Genomic DNA, 17,093 nt, shown 5'->3' with positions numbered 1-17,093 from the left:
GACGACTCACGTCTTCATGTAGCTCCAGCACACGCATGAACACTTCCTGAGTTGGTAAGTGTGTGAAGGACAGGAGAAATGGCACAAACATGTCCAGAGCTGCTGAGAGAAGCTGTGAATGTGACTTGAGAAGCTTTGAGGAGAATCCTCCAACCCCAGCAGCTCCTGCAACATTTGCACTTTTATCCTGCACAAACATCTCACATGGAAACCTGCCTGAATTCACCACATGTTCCTGTACGTCTGTGTAGGTGACAAATACATCTGTAAACTTTATTTATGTTATCTTTGTTGGTGCCACGGAAAATAGTGGTGAGAGGTCGTGGGCATTTCACAGATTTTTGTGAGATCAGGTTGGGCTGTCACCTTCGCTCCCCTCTTTAATTCTGTGTATTCTTATATTTTCTCTACGGCTTCGACCTTCCAGATGTTCACATTTCTTTTTTATTTCTCTTTGAGTTTGCAGCAGGTGGATCATCACCTTTGTCAGATGCGTATCTTTGTCCTCCATTTCTATGATTCGGGTTTCAGCTTCGTCCAGCCTCTGTTCCACTTTACTCAAATCCGTTCTGATTTCTTTAATTTCTTCCCTCAACTCCACGAAATGTTTCCCGGTTTCGGTTCGGAACTGTTGAATTTCTTTTTGAGAGTCTTTGAGCTCTTGGAGGATTTTATCCAACACCTTATCTTCGTCTTTTTCAGTTTGGTCTGTCGCTTTGGTGCTGTGGAGTCGAGTGGCCATAAAAGCTGCTGTTTTTCCTTACTGATCTTGTTGGGTTTTTTTTTGCTCACATTTAAGTTAAGTCTCGTATCGCTTACTCACTCTTGTAAAGCATACTTTGTTAAAGATGACGGGTGGTTAGAGCGGCGTTCAGAACGCCATCAGCATGAGTGCCTCACCGGAAGCGCTCCCCTCTTTCTTCTTCTGCAGCACAAAACAAGTGACCCACGTCACGGCTTCAACTGTAGTCCAGAGAAAACTGCTAACAGCAGAGATTCTGTCACAATGTGTGTTGGTTGAGGACCCAAATGCAGGAGAGCAGGAGGCAGGAGTTGCAAAAGCAGGATTTATTAAACAAAAACCAAAAGCGCTGCAGAGCAGGGTTGACCAAAAACACGAGAACAAAACTCCAAGAGCATGACAGGACACACGGAGGGTGGAAACAGTACGGACTGACAGGGAGCAGGGAAGGACAAGACCAGATTTACACAGGGGATAACGAGACACAGGTGACGACAATCAGGGCAGATGGAAACACGAGGGACAACACTGAAACTCAAACTGGGGGAAATTTCAAAACCCTGACAGAGTCAGACTAACAAGGGCAATCAACTTCCCAAAACCAAACCAGACATTCCCCTAAACCGACTGATCAGACTTGCTGATACCTTTAACAGAACCATCAAGATTTCTGCTGCCTTCATTACCCAGTCGGCTACAACGTCTGTAATAATTCTGGCACGATTTAACACCAATTATGAGTAACAGTAACGACGGTAAAGAAGCAGGACGTGGAGCAGGAATAAAACAAAGACTAAGAAGAAAGACGTCTGGACAGTTTTAGTTTTCAATTACCAGGAAAAGTGTTACATGATGTAACACTTTGATGTAACTTACATCAGTTCTTGACTTCAGGATCAAATGAAGGGATTTTATTACAACTTTCATGTTCAGTGTCTAATATTGGTTCATCTCGGCCGGTTCTATGAGCTGTTTCATAAGGACTTTATACTTTCAACTTTATAAATTCATTGAGTTTAATTCAGTTGTTTTATGAGGAAGATATTTAAGTTGAAAGAGTGATTAAAACCATGTTGGAGGTTATAAGTAAACCACGGGTCTTCATATTTCTGTCAAGTTCATTCATTAGCGGCAGAAATAAATACATTCAGGTCAATTCACCAACTAATATCGTTCTTTTTTAATGTTCTATGTTGTGGTTTTGGGCTGCCTGTGTCGGGCTGGTTTTCAGAGTCTCGGTCACGGCTCAGACAGGACAGAGAACCCAAAAGCACAACACCAGGCAGAATCAGAGTCAGTGAGGCTTTAATACTGGTCTAAGACAGGCAGGGGTCAAACCGGGCAGACAGGCAGATCAGGCAAACAAGTCCAAAGGGGCAGGCAAAAATCCAAAACCGGGAGTCAAACCGGGAGTCATGCAGGGTTACAGGCAGGAAAAGGACAGAAATCAGGAACGCTGGAAAGCGAGGCAAAAGCACACACGGCAACAGAAAGGTGGAAATGGGCCGGTATATAAGGGGAACTGCTGATGAGGGAAACCAGGTGTGGAGCTGGGTGGGGAAGCACAGGTGAAAGGAATGAGTGGATTGAGCTGATTAGGGTGGCAGGATCTGGAAAGACAGGGGAGTGAGTTAAAGTAAAAAACTACACTGGGAAACCATGACAGTCTCGGTCGCTGCTTTTCCTCGTCAGACCTGTCAAACCTGTTTGTGTCGCAGATACTTTAGTCGAGTTTACTTTTACTTCCTCCTGGACGGGTTTCTGGGTGTGGAGCTCCGTGTGACGGTGATCGGAGCAGTTTTTAAACTCCAGCAGCTCCGTTTGTGGACTAAGATAATTCCCGTTAACGGAGTCCCAGCTGGAACTGAAGGAGAAGGAGCCGACGGTTCGACGCGTCCAGATGTTGGAGCGGAGTCGGTGAACGAGCAGCAGTTCAGGTAGATGATGGTCGTGTTTACACATTCATATTTCAATATTTGTACAGTAAAATTGTTTGAAATTCACTGTTCCTGTAGTGGTTCTAGTTGTGAAGAGGGCTGTATGAGGCATTGGGTGAAATTATGGGAGAATTCATTTTTATAGTCTCTGCAAAAGAAAAGTGTTTCATTCTTTTCTTTTACATTAAGAGTGTGCAAATATTACGGTGGAAGTTTGGGTATATGAAAAAAAATATCTGCATTATCTCAAACTCAGAACTTCATATATTTCTGTTTCTGAGCCGCGTTCATTCGTTCAAAGGCTGAAATAGAAGCGCACATGAAATTTAGGAGCGGCTGATTTGATCACGAAGGTACGAATGACGGCTGGCTGGACTGCAGTCAGTCAGCAGGACCAGGGGCCTCATTTATAAAAGAGTGCGTAGGATTCATACTAAAAGTGCACGTAAACCCAAAAGCCGAAAATGGCGGGCGCAAAAAAAAACTGGATTTATAAAACTGTGTGCACGCACACTTGCACGCAATGTTTGCTTTAAAAATCACAGTCCAGCTGGAAGGTTGCGCAGGGGAATAAATCACACTTCCACATATATAAAAAGATAGATAGATAGATAGATAGATAGATAGATAGATAGATAGATAGATAGATAGATAGATAGATAGATAGATAGATAGATAGATAGATAGATAGATAGATAGATAGATAGATAGATAGATAGATAGATAGATAGATAGATAGATAGATAGATAGATGGGAAATTCAACTGTCCAGCAGCTCATCAAAACATAAAAAACAAAAAACCCGTCAGATCACGCTTCCACATAGACATCAACATTTATCTATGTGGAAGCGTGATCTGACAGGGTATTTTCATCTGTCAAATCATCCTACCTGCCAATATCTATGTGGAAGCGTGATCTGACGGGTTTTTTTCTTCCGCCGAAGCGTCGTACACATAGATCTATGTGAAGCACTTTCTGACTTCCTGCTGTTAAATCGTCTATTTGCATGAAAAAGCCTTTGAAAAAAAAGAAACTGAGATAAAAGAAACGGGGATGGTACGGTAGTATTTTCTGCCGAGGTAGGACACCTCGACCCAAGTCTGATATGTGATGACATTAAGAGTATGACATGAATCTGGCTTCATTTCACCACCTCACCACCTGCGTCGCCAGTTCCCCATATCTTAAGACTGTTCCTACGGGAGGGAGCACATTTTTTTTTTGTTTTTTCTTTTTAAATCCCAACCTTTGCGCAGAAGGTGGCTTGCGCATCTTTCAAGCCCTGTTTTGTGCACAAGCAAGCTTTATAAATGAGGCCCCAGAGCTGTTACTGGTGACTGAAGCAGCTTTACCGCCTCCGTCCGTGTGGAGGAGGCGGAGATTGAGCCGCTGCTCTCCCGCTGTCCGACACTCTGAACCCGCAGAGTGGAGCCGTGCCGCGCCGCCGTGCCGCGCCGCCGTGCCGCGCCGCCGTGCCGCGCCGCCGTGCCGCGCCGCCGTGCCGCGCCGCCGTGCCGCGCCGCCGTGCCGAGCCGCCGTGCCGCGCCGCCGTGCCGCGCCGCCGTGCCGCGCCGCCGTGCCGCGCCGCCGTGCCGCGCCGCCGTGCCGCGCCGCCGTGCCGTGCCGCGCCGCCGTGCCGTGCCGCCGTGCCACGCCGCCGCGGGGACCGAGAAGGAGCTCAGTATCTGGGGCCTCATTTAAAATGGACTGCGTAGGAGTCATACTAAAAGTGCACGTACACTCAAAAGCCGAAAATGCTGGGCGCAAAAAAAAATCCGGATCAATAAAACCTTGTGCACGCAGATTTGCACGCAACGTTCCTTTATGAATCACAGTCCAGCTGGAATGCTGCGCAGCTGAATCCGCCTCATATCCCGCCCTCTACACGCCCATAAATGCATATGGGATGAGCCTACTGAGCATGCGCAGTGGCTTCCTGCAGCCTGTTTGGCGTCAGAATGAATGAGAAGTAGCAGCCACTGTGACACTGACTTTCACGGAGACCTAGATGTTGTAGATGAGGTGGAGGACAGGAAAACCACGTTATTTGGTGGTCACAGTAAAAGTTAGAATAAGTATATAAATAGTATACAATAAAATAAAGAGAGTGAGTGGCAGCACGCCGTTGCTGCGCTAAACGCTGTGAGTTCCCCGGCGCAACAAGGGGACACACGTCCCCCTGTCTTTTCAAAATCATGTTTTTTTCCCCTTACTTTTTACAGTTTAAAAACTAACGGTAGGCTCAGCCTTAAATTGCAAATGATCAAGACACTGTATGAAAGCGATACGAAAACGGCCCCGCAGCCCCGCTTCACCCCCCGCTCCCCCTCCTCCTCTCCCGTCTCCCCTCAGAGCTGCTCAGGGCGGGTTTATGGTTGTGCGTTCCTTTAACGCAGAGCCTACGGCGTAGGTGCGCGTCGCAGCGTACACTACGCCTTAGGCTCTGCGTCGTTTTAATGCAGGACCCTAATTTAGGCACCATACACCTGCACGTAAAGGTTTCACGCGCGCGTAAAACTCATATATATGAAAAAAAATCTGAGTCCCTTTAGGGGCTCCGTGGGGCTCCCTAAACGCAGCCCCTCATTTGTTCTGTCCTAAAGCGGTGGGTGTGAGGAGGTTCCCCGCGTGTCACCGCGGCTGCAGCTCCAGCAGCACCAGAGTCCTGACTGACTGAGCTTCACACACAGAGGGACACGATCAGCGCTATTTTATTTTATTATTTTATTATTTTAAGTCTGATATATGTTGTGATATGTGATGACATTATTAAGAGTATGACATGAATCTGGCTTCATTTCACCACCTCACAGCCTGCGTAAGTAAATTATTACGGGAGGGTCCGAGTTGCCGTAAAGATAAGCAGATTTTTCGGTTAGTTTTTTCTTTTTAGATCCGAGGCTTTGCGTAGATGGCGGCTTCCGCAACTTTCAGGTGCTTTTTCTGCGCAAGCAAGCTTTATAGATGAGGCCCAAATCATTATTGTGTTTGTGGGGGAAGAAAGAGCTGCCGGCCCGAATAGATCAGAAATATGTGGAGACTAACGGTCCAAGTTCAGGTTCAGGCCTAAAAGGAGGAAGTGAACGTGATCAGAAACTCCTCCTGGTCTCTAGTCCAATCACCGGATGTTCTGGCTCCATTTTATGAAGGATGGACCCAGTTAAAGATTTAGACCAGAACTGCGTTTTGAACCAGACTGTAAATATGTTTCTTTCTGCTGTAAAGTTGGACTGATGGAGGTCAGTGTAAATGAACTCGCTGTTGCCGCCTCTAGTGGTCAGTCGAGGAAGTGCAACCACAGCCTTCTGGACTCTCCAGGGTCTAAGCTGTTTCAGTAATTAAGAGTCAATGATGATCTTTTGTCCTGGAGACAGAAACTAAGAGCAAACGTGTGATTAAATGGAGATTAAATGTGGGTTGAGGGTGTGAGCTGAATAGAATAGAATGTCTTTGTCATTTGTACAGGTACAATGAAATTGGATGCAATCTTCTTTAAGGTGCATGATTTAAAAAATAGAAATATTAAAACAAAAACAACTATAAAAATAAATAATCTCTAAAAGGACACAAACAGGAAGACAACATACAGGTATTGCACGATTCTATGGCAGGTATTGCACGGTTCGGTCAGTATTGCACATGGAAAAGTCAGTTTGATTATTTAGCAGTATTGAGTGTAGTTATGGCTCTGGCATAGAAACTGTTCTTGAGTCTGTTTGTGTGTGATTTCAGTGTCCTGAAACGTCTGCCTGATGGCAACAGTCCAAAGAGTGAGTGTCCGGGGTGAGATGGGTCCTTGATGATTTTCCGGGTGTTGTCCAGCTCCTCCAGGGAGGGGAGAGAGCAGCCCATTATTCTTTGGGCCGTGGTGACGACCCTCTGGAGTGCCTTCTTATTTGCTACTGTGCAGCTGGAGAACCACACACATATGCAATAAGTGAGGATGCTCTCTATGGAGCAGCAATAAAAGGACACCATCAGTTGTTGATTTAGATGATGGTTTCTGAGAATTCTCAGAAAGTACAGTCTCTGCTGTGCCTTTTTGATGATGGTGGTGGTGTTGACACTCCAGGTCAGGTTGTCCTCTATTTCCACGCCCAGAAACCGGAAGCTGGAAACCATCTCCACACAGACCCCGTTGATGAACAGAGGCTGAATGTCTGTCTGTTTCCGTCTGAAGTCTATGATCAGCTCCTTAGTTTTTGCAGTGTTCAGGACCAGGTCGTTCTCTGAACACCACAGTGCCAGCTGAACCACCTCATCCCTGTAACAGACTCATCCCCCCCGGAGATGAGTCCTACCACAGTGGTGTCGTCCCTGTAACAGACTCATCCCCCCCAGAGATGAGCCCTACCACAGTGGTGTCGTCCCTGTAACAGACTCATCCCCCCCGGAGATGAGTCCTACCACAGTGGTGTTGTCCACGAACTTTACAATACTGTTGCTGGAGTGGGCAGGAGCGCAGTCATGGGTGTAGAGGGTGTAGAGTAGGGGACTCAGCACACAGCCCTGAGGTGAGCCGGTGTTGAGACTGAGTGCTGAGGAGATGTGGGGGCCTCCTCTCACCCTCTGGGAGCGATCAGACAGGAAGTCCTTGACCCAGCTGCAGATGGAGTGTGGTATTCCCAGTTCTGACAGTTTGATCACCAGTCTATCTGGTAGGATGGTATTAAATGCGGAGCTGAAGTCCACAAACAGTAGCCGAGCATAGCTCCCCTGCCGCTCCAGATGGGACAGAGCAGAGTGGAGCTGAGCTGCAGCTCCACGACTCCATCTAGTGGTCGGATAGTAGAAGTGCAGCAGCTTCCTCACTGCTGTCGGACATGAAGCTGGAGAGAAGATCATTCAGAGCTGCTCGTTGTACATCTACCATGACGTGTGTTTCCTCTGCAGATGAAGGTAGAAGGTGTGTGTGAGCTGATGTGAATCCAGCAGCATGGATCAGTGTGAGGACAGAGAGGAGGGAGTCCTTCCCTCCAAAACCTCCCCGAGGGGAAAACCTGAGAGAGAAGAAGAGAGGTGAGATGATCTAACTGTCCATGACTGTTCTGCACGTCAGAGTTCAGCCCTCACGTCAACAAACACCTTTATTACAGGAGACCTGGACCTGGACCTGGACCTGGACCTGGACCTGGACCAGGACAAGGACCTGGACCTGGACCTGGACCTGGACCTGGACCTGGACCTGGACCTGGACCTGGACCAGGACCCAGCTGTGTGTCCTTGAAGAGTCACCGATCAAAAGACTTGGACATTTTCTTTAAAGGAGAGCAACGTTCTACTGTAAAGAGGTGAGTGTATCCAAACTCTGCCAATGATTTATGTTTAATACTTTTTGAATAGACTAAATATTTTTATCTGTATAACTTCTTTTCCATATTTATAGAATATGTACATTTTGAACTTTGTCTTCTATCAGTGTCCATCAGAAAAGAGACTCTCTTGAACCTGAACCCAGCTGTTTGTCCTTGAAGAGCGACCACTCAAGGGAATGGTTCGCTGACTTTAAAAGAGACCAAGGTTCTCCTTCAGAGAGGTGAGATGTATTTAAACACATGACATGTATTTAAATCCGTCCTCATGTTAGGAAATATCCCCATGTTTCCTCCTGAGTAGATCATGTAGTCCTGGACCCCTGTGGTCCTCCATCACCTGATGGTGATCTGAGCTTCCTCCTCATAGATCTTCATCTCCTGTCAGGAGCTTTTTCCTCTGGTTGACACATCTAGAGGTCTTACCTTCCAGAGGACTGATCCTGATGATGATCCAGAGTTCCTCTTACTGATCCTGATGATGATCCAGAGTTCCTCTTACTGATGATGGTCCAGAGTTCCTCTTACTGATCCTGATGATGGTCCAGAGTTCCTCTTACTGGTCCTGATGATGGTCCAGAGTTCCTCTTACTGATCCTGGTGATGGTCCAGAGTTCCTCTTACTGATCCTGATGATGATCCAGAGTTCCTCTTACTGATCCTGATGATGGTCCAGAGTTCCTCTGACTGATGATGGTCCAGAGTTCCTCTTACTGATCCTGATGATGGTCCAGAGTTCCTCTTACTGATCCTGGTGATGGTCCAGAGTTCCTACTGATCCTAATGATGGTCCAGAGTTCCTCTTACTGATCCTGATGGTCCAGAGTTCCTCTTACTGGTCCTGATGATGGTCCAGAGTTCCTCTTACTGATCCTGATGATGGTCCAGAGTTCCTCTTACTGATGATGGTCCAGAGTTCCTCTTACTGATGATGGTCCAGAGTTCCTCTTACTGATCCTGATGATGATCCAGAGTTCCTCTTACTGATCCTGATGATGGTCCAGAGTTCCTCTTACTGATCCTGATGATGATCCAGAGTTCCTCTTACTGATCCTGATGATGGTCCAGAGTTCCTCTAACTGATCCTGATGATGGTCCAGAGTTCCTCTTACTGATCCTGATGATGGTCCAGAATTCATATTACTGATCCTGATGATGGTCCAGAGTTCCTCTTACTGATCCTGATGGTCCAGAGTTCCTCTTACTGGTCCTGATGATGGTCCAGAGTTCCTCTTACTGATCCTGATGATGATCCAGAGTTCCTCTTACTGATCCTGATGATGGTCCAGAGTTCCTCTTTCTGATCCTGATGATGATCCAGAGTTCCTCTTACTGATGCTGATGGTGGTCCAGAGTTCCTCTTACTGATGATGATCCAGAGTTCCTCTTACTGATGCTGATGATGGTCCAGAGTTCCTCTTACTGATGATGGTCCAGAGTTCCTCTTACTGATCCTGATGATGGTCCAGAGTTCCTCTCACTGATCCTGACGATGGTCCACAATTCCTCAGCTGGTTCATGTCTCCATCAGTTGTCCGTCTTCTTGATCTCTAACGTTTCTTTGAGCAGGACTGGATCTTGTGAATGTGTGAATAAGCAGAGCTCTCACTGAGGTCTCATGTTCTCGTTGGATCAGCAGGACTAGTAAACCTTCACCACCACCAGTCCTCTGATGGACTCTCCTCATCCCAACAGGACTTCATGGACCTTCAGCTGCTGTTTGTCTCTGTGAGGACAGACATGATGTGAGCTAATCCTTCCTGGTTCCTCCACAGAGTGGACCAGCAGATCTCAGAGTCCCCCAGTGGTCCGTCTGTCCAGCAGCATCAGACCCAGCTGGACTCCGTCTTTCAGGTCTGTACATGAACAACAACTGTCTCCATCTGTTGTCCTGATGTCCATCTGCATGCTGGTCTCTGGAAACCAGTAGACTGTCAGTCTGTCCATCATGGACCTGATGTTTGTCTCCATGCTGGTCTCTGGAGACCAGTGGACTGTCAGTCTGTCCATCATGGACCTGGTTTTTGTCTCCATGCTGGTCTCTGTCAGTCTGTCCATCGTGGACCTGATGTTTGTCTCCATGCTGGTCTCTGGAGACCAGTGGACTGTCAGTCTGTCCATCATGGACCTGATGTTTGTCTGCATGCTGGTCTCTGGAGACCAGTGGACTGTCAGTGTGTCCATCATGGACCTGATGTTTGTCTCCATGCTGGTCTCTGGAGACCAGTGGACTGTCAGTCTGTCCAACATGGACCTGATGTTTGTCTCCATGCTGGTCTCTGGAGACCAGTGGACTGTCAGTCTGTCCAACATGGACCTGATGTTTGTCTCCATGCTGGTCTCTGGAGACCAGTGGACTGTCAGTCTGTCCGTCATGGTCCTGATGTTTGTCTCCATGCTGGTCTCTGGAGACCAGTGGACTGTCAGTCTGTCCAACATGGACCTGATGTTTGTCTCCATGCTGGTCTCTGGAGACCAGTGGACTGTCAGTCTGTCCAACATGGACCTAATGTTTGTCTCCATGCTGGTCTCTGGAGACCAGTGGACTGTCAGTCTGTCCGTCATGGTCCTGATGTTTGTCTCCATGGTTTCAGTCTGGTTGTGTCCTTCATGTGGTCTTCTGTTCCAGCTGCTGGAGGACGACATCGTCATGTTTGTGAAGGACGAGCTGAAGAAGATCCACAGGGGTCTGAGTCCAGATTACCCAGAATCCCTAGAGCATGTGTTACAGGGTGAGGATGAAGAGCAGAGGAGGAGCAGCAGAGATGCGTTTGTGAAGATCACAGTGAACTTCCTGAGGAGAAGGAAGCAGGAGGCGCTGGCTGAGCATCTGCAGAGCAGTAAGAGGATTTCTCTGAACATTTAATAATAATAATAATAATAATAATAATAATACATTTTATTTGTATGGCGCCTTTCAAGACACTCAAGGTCGCCTGACAGAGCAAGAAATACAACAATAGAAATACAAATTACAACAGTAAAAAACAAGTATAAATTAAAGCTGCAAGCAGCGATGAACGGGCCCTCGCACTCACGGCCACCGCCCCCCATAAGCATATCAGAAACGACACCACCCACGATTTCCTATGTCAAACCATTCAAAAGTTATAGCAGAAAAAAGGGACAACCAATCAGAAGAAGGGGCGGGGCTGATTCAGGCCAATGAAGGTCAAGGACTCCATACAGAATCTGATGACACCACCCACGACTCTCTATGTCAAACCATTCAAAAGTTACAGCAGAAAATCGGGACAACCAATCAGAAGAAGGGGCGGGGCTAATTAAGGTCAAAGTAGCTCAAGGACTAATTACAGAGTCCCATGACACCACCCACGACTCTCTATGTCAAAACATTCAAATGTTATAGCAGGAAATAGGGACAACCAATCAGAAGAAGGGGCGGGGCTAATTTTCACCAATTATGGTCAAGGACTCAATACCGAGTCCCATGACACCACCCACAACTCTCCATGTCAAACCATTCAAAAGTTATGGCAGATAAAAGTATTCTAGGGGGCGCTGTTGAGCCGTTAGGCCACGCCCATTAATGCAAACCATGAAATATCAAATTTATCGCCAAGTCTGGCTTGCATGCAAAATTTGGTGACTTTTGGAGAACTATCAAATATGGACCAATCAGATGAAGGGGGGCCGCGCCTTTTGGCGTCTAGCGTCGCCACGGTAACACTTTTGAAAGAGAAAAGTAATGCGTGGTGTCACAGGATGGAGTCGCACATTTTGATGTATAACACACTTGGGTGCACGTTACGGCTCGGGCTGAATTCATTCTCGAAGGAATGGCAAATATTGCTCCAAAATGACGCGATTAATGCAGAATGTTCAAAATGGCCGACTTCCTGTTCGGTTTCGGCCATGGTGCCAAGAGACTTTTCTCTCAAAGCGTATTATGGGGCTTAAGGCGCAAAGTTTTTTCTGTCTGAACCAATCAGATGAAGGGTGGGCACGCCTTTTGGCGTCCAGCGTCGCCACGGTAACGCTTTTGAAAGAGAAAAGTAATGCGTGGTGTCGGAGGATGGAGACGCACATTTTGATGTATAACACACTTGGGGGCACGTGACGGTTCGGGCTGAATTAACTGCCGAAGGAATGGCATAAATTTTGCCAAAATGACACGATTAATTCAAAATGGCAGACATCCTGTTCGGTTTCGGGCATGACACCAAGAGACTTTTCTTTAAGTTGGGCCATGATACAGGTGTTTACCGATTTTCATGCATGTACGTCAAACCGTATCGTGGGGCTTGAGGCACAAAGTTTTCAAGGGGGCGCTGTTGAGCCATTTTGCCACGTCCAATAATGCAAACCATTAAATATCAATTTTTTCGCCAGGCTTGGCTTGGGTGCAAAATTTGGTGACTTTTTAGGCATGTTTAGGGGGGCAAAAAGGCCTTCCTTTTGTCAGGAAAATAATAATAATAATTAAAGCTGCAAGCAGCGATGAACGGGCCCTCGCACTCACGTCCACCGCCCCCCATAAGCAAATCAGAAATGATACCACCCACGACTCTCTATGTCAAACCCTTAAAAAGTTATAGCAGAAAATAGGGACAACCAATCAGAAGAAGGGGTGGGGCTAATTCAGGCCAATGAAGGTCAAGGACTCCATACAGAATCTGATGACACCACCCACTACTCTCTATGTCAAAACATTCAAAAGTTATAGCAGGAAATAGGGACAACCAATCAGAAGGGGCGGGGCTAATTTTCACCAATTATGGTCAAGGACTCAATACCGTGGGTGGTGTCCGATGACACCACCCACGACTCTTTATGTGAAACCATTCCAAAGTTATTGCAGAGAAAAGTATTCTAGGGGGCGCTGTTGAGCCGTTAGGCCACACCCATTAATGAAAACCATGAAATATCAAATTTATCACCAGGCCTGGATTGCATGGAAAATTTGGTGACTTTTGGAGAACTATCAAATATGGACCAATCAGATGAAGGGGATGAGCGCTTTTTCGCGTCTAACGTCGCCACGGTAACACTTTTGAAAGGGCTGAATTAACTGCCGAAGGAATGGCATAAATTTCGCCAAAATGACACAATTTATTCAAAATGGCCGACATCCTGTTCGGTTTCGGCCATGGCTCCAAGAGACTTTTCTTTAAGTTGTGCCATGATACAGGTGTGTAGCGATTTTCGTGCATGTACGTCAAACCATATTGTGGGGCTTGAGGCACAAAGTTTTCAAGGGGGCGCTGTTGAGCCATTTTGCCACGCCCATTAATGCAAACCATGAAATATCAAATTTATCGCCAGGCCTGGCTTGCGTGCCAAATTTGGTGCCTTTTGGGAAACTATCAAATATGGACCAATCAGATGAAGGGGGGGTGCGCTTGTTGGCGTCTAGCGTCGCCACGGTAACACTTTTGAAAGAGAAAAGTAATGCGTGTAGTCGCAGGATGGAGACGCACATTTTGATGTATAACACATCTGGGTTCACGATACGGTTCGGGCTGAATTAACTCTCGAAGGAATGGCATATATTGCTCCAAAATTACGCAATTAATTCAGAATGTTCAAAATGGCCGACTTCCTGTTCGGTTTCGGCCATGGCGCCAAGAGACTTTTCTTTTAGTTGCGACATGATACAGGTGTGTACCGATTTTCGTTCATGTACGTCAAACCGTATTATGGGGCTTGAGGCACAAAGTTTTTTCAGTTGAACCAATCAGATGAAGGGTGGGTGCGCTTTTTGGCGTCTAGCGCCGCCACGGTAACGCTTTTGAAAGAGAAAAGTAATGCGTGTTGTCACAGGATGGAGACGCACATTTTGATGTATAACACACTTGGGGGCACGTTACGGTTCGGGCTGAATTAACTTTCGAAGGAATGGCATAAATTTCGCCAAAATGACACGACTAATTCAAAATGGCCGACATCCTGTTCGGTTTCGGCCATGGCTCCAAGAGACTTTTCTTTAAGTTGTGCCATGATACAGGTGTGTAGCGATTTTCGTGCATGTACGTCAAACCGTATTGTGGGGCTTGAGGCACAAAGTTTTTTCTGTCGAACCAATCAGATGAAGGGTGGGCGCGCTTTTTGGCGTCTAGCGCCGCCACGGTAACGCTTTTGAAAGAGAAAAGTAATGCGTGTTGTCGCAGGATGGAGACGCACATTTTGATGTATAACACACTTGGGGGCACGTTACGGTTCGGGCTGAATTAACTTTCGAAGGAATGGCATACATTTTGCCAAAATGACACGACTAATTCAAAATGGCCGACCTCCTGTTCGGTTTCGGGCATGACGCCAAGAGACTTTTCTTTCAGTTGCGCCATGATACAGGTGTGTACCGATTTCCGTGCATGTACGTCAAACCGTATCGTGGGGCTTGAGGCACAAAGTTTTCAAGGGGGCGCTGTTGAGCCATTTTGCCACGCCCATTAATGCAAACCATTAAATATCAAATTTTTCGCCAGGCCTGACTTGCATGCAAAATTTGGTGACTTTTTGGGCACGTTTAGGGGGGCAAAAAGGCCCTCCTTTCGTCAGAAATATAAAGAAAGAAAGAAAGAAAAAAAATTCCTACAGATACAATAGGGCCTTCGCACTGAAGGTGCTCGGGCCCTAATAATAATAATAAAAATTCCTGCAAATACAATAGGGCCTTCGCACTGCAAGTGCTCGGGCCCTAAAAATTCCTGCAAATACAATAGGGCCTTCGCACTGCAAGTGCTCGGGCCCTAATAATAAAAATTCCTGCAAATACAATAGGGCCTTCGCACTGCAAGTGCTCGGGCCCTAATAATAAAAATTCCTGCAAATACAATAGGGCCTTCGCACTGAAGGTGCTCGGGCCCTAATAAAAATTCCTGCAAATACAATAGGGCCTTCGCACTGCAAGTGCTCGGGCCCTAAAAATGTAACACATTGTCGACAGCAGAGTCTAATCCTAATCATAAGCCAGCCTAAATAGATGGGTTTTGAGGTGAGATTTAAAGGTGGGAAGAGTGTCCATGTTCCTGATGTCGGGGGGGAGGCTGTTCCAGAGGCGAGGGGCAGAGCGGCTGAAAGCTCTACCCCCCATGGTGGACAGGCGGGCTGGGGGAACAGTGAGGTTGGTGGAGGAGGCAGACCTGAGTGACCGGGTGGGAGTGTTGATATGGATGAGGTCTGACAGGTAAGGGGGGGCAAGATTATGGATGGCATTGAAAGTGTTGATGAGGATTTTGTAGTCTATGCGGTATTTGATGTGAAGCCAGTGGAGTTGGTGGAGAACGGGGGTGATGTGGGAGATGGCAGGGGTTTTGGTAATGATGCGGGTTGAAGCATTCTGGACCACCTCGATTTTATGGAGGAGTTTGTGGGGGAGACCGAATAGAAGGGAGTTGCAATAATCGAGACGGGAGGTGACCAGAGAGTGAACCAGGATGGCAGTGCTGTTGGGGGTGAGTGAGGGGCGGAGGCGGTTTATGTTGCGGAGGTGGAAGTAGGCGGACTGGTGATTTATTTGTGTGTGGAATGAGAGGGTACTGTCGAGGACGACACCCAGGCTCTTGAGCTGAGGGGAGAGGGAAACCGAGGAGTTGTCTATGGCAGGGGTTCTTAACCTTTCTGACCTTGGGGCCCAATTTTTTCAGTACAGAGTGGCCCGGGGCCCATTAAATATTAAAATTGTATAGCAGGGGTATTCAACTAAAACTTTAAGAGGTCCATTTAGAGAATATATATATGTATCTATGTATATATATATATATATATATATATATATATATATATATATATATATATATATATATATATATATATATATATATATATATATATATATATATATATATATATATATATATTATGTGTGTGTATATATTCAAGTAGCCTCATAGTTGTATCAACATCTGCATCTGACTGTTATATTAAAAAAGTACATTTCAAAAATATTTGCCACTTAACATGTGTAACTTGAATTACACATATTTTTTTCTCTTAAAAATAAAATTGATTTTATTTTATTTTTCAAATGCTATCTTATTTTATTTCTCTACCAGCAGTTTGAATTTCCCCTTTTCTTTGTTAATTGTCTCAACACATTTTTATAATAAATGAATATAAACACATCTTAGCAATTGAACAGTTTTGCAGTTTGTCTTTCTTCCCCTTAATCGTATGCCCCCACGTTCTGTCGTTCAGTGAGAGAACTGAGCTCTAATTTCTCCTGCCAGGACTTTAAATCTGGGCTGGATGGTGTCAGGTTCTCATATGCATGTGAAGGTGCTGGTGAACCTGGAACGATATTTAGTTTTAATTATGTTCATTGTGGAGAAAGCTGCCTCACAGCTGTATCTGGACTCAAACATGGGTGTTTTAAGATTTATTTTATTTAAGATATTAAATGAATCAGTTGTCAGGACTCAGCGTGTCGGGCTTCATCCGAGCCTGATCAGCTGGGCACGAGCCCGCAGCTCTCCGCGCTGCAGCCCAGTCACTTTCCGATGCTTTTGCAACAACAGTCCAGTCCAGCAGACACTTCAGCCCACGCATCTTCAGCAGTAACGACGGAGCCCGCCGCCGCCCGGGCGGCAGCCGACCTCCGCGGCCGCGGGGACGCGTCGGCTCCCGCTCAGTCGGGCGGCTCCTCCGGCTCTCCGGCCCGCCTCTGCGGGGCAGCTCCCCCGGGAGTCTCGTCTCCTTCTCGGGCAGCGAGCCCCAGGTCTCCCCGTACACCCCAGGTGTCCCGCCACGGATCCGCCGCCGGGCAATCACTGGCAAATCACGCCCCCCTTCCCCCTTCTCATGGTGGCTTCAATTACGTCCGCCTTAAACCTGAATTATGGTTCCGCGTAAATCGACGGAGAGCCTACGCCGTAGAATCCCTGATCCTGGTCGATCTAAACGTACTCTGTGCAAAATAAATGATTTTTTCTGTAAATACACACCATTTCTCTTACTATTACACGTACAGCTAGCTGAGTGTCTTCTCCTCATTTGGTCATGAGTTGCTATGCAGTCCCGCGGCCCCCGCGGCCCACACGTACAAAACTTAATTTTTTTTGCGGCCCTCTAGAGGGCGCTCGCGGCCCAACGTTGGGCCGCGGCCCTATGGTTAAGAATCACTGGTCTATGGTGAGT

General features: G+C 46.7%; 1 protein-coding gene across 1 annotated transcript in view; it reads left to right on the top strand.

Annotated features, from left to right (window-relative positions):
* The first annotated feature begins 2,498 nt into the window (after positions 1–2,498).
* The window catches only part of LOC133418390 (NACHT, LRR and PYD domains-containing protein 4-like), a 398,000-nt gene continuing 383,405 nt past the window's right edge, over positions 2,499–17,093 (top strand). The window contains exons 1-2 of the mRNA XM_061707035.1: positions 2,499–2,679; positions 7,576–7,701. Coding sequence (XP_061563019.1) covers positions 7,619–7,701 — 83 coding nt within the window. The 5' untranslated portion in view covers positions 2,499–2,679; positions 7,576–7,618. The remainder of the gene's footprint in view (positions 2,680–7,575; positions 7,702–17,093) is intronic.

This window comes from Cololabis saira, chromosome 2 (genome assembly GCF_033807715.1).
Source record: "Cololabis saira isolate AMF1-May2022 chromosome 2, fColSai1.1, whole genome shotgun sequence".
In the NCBI taxonomy this organism is placed as follows: domain Eukaryota; kingdom Metazoa; phylum Chordata; class Actinopteri; order Beloniformes; family Belonidae; genus Cololabis; species Cololabis saira.
This window is presented reverse-complemented; position numbering and strand designations above follow the sequence as displayed.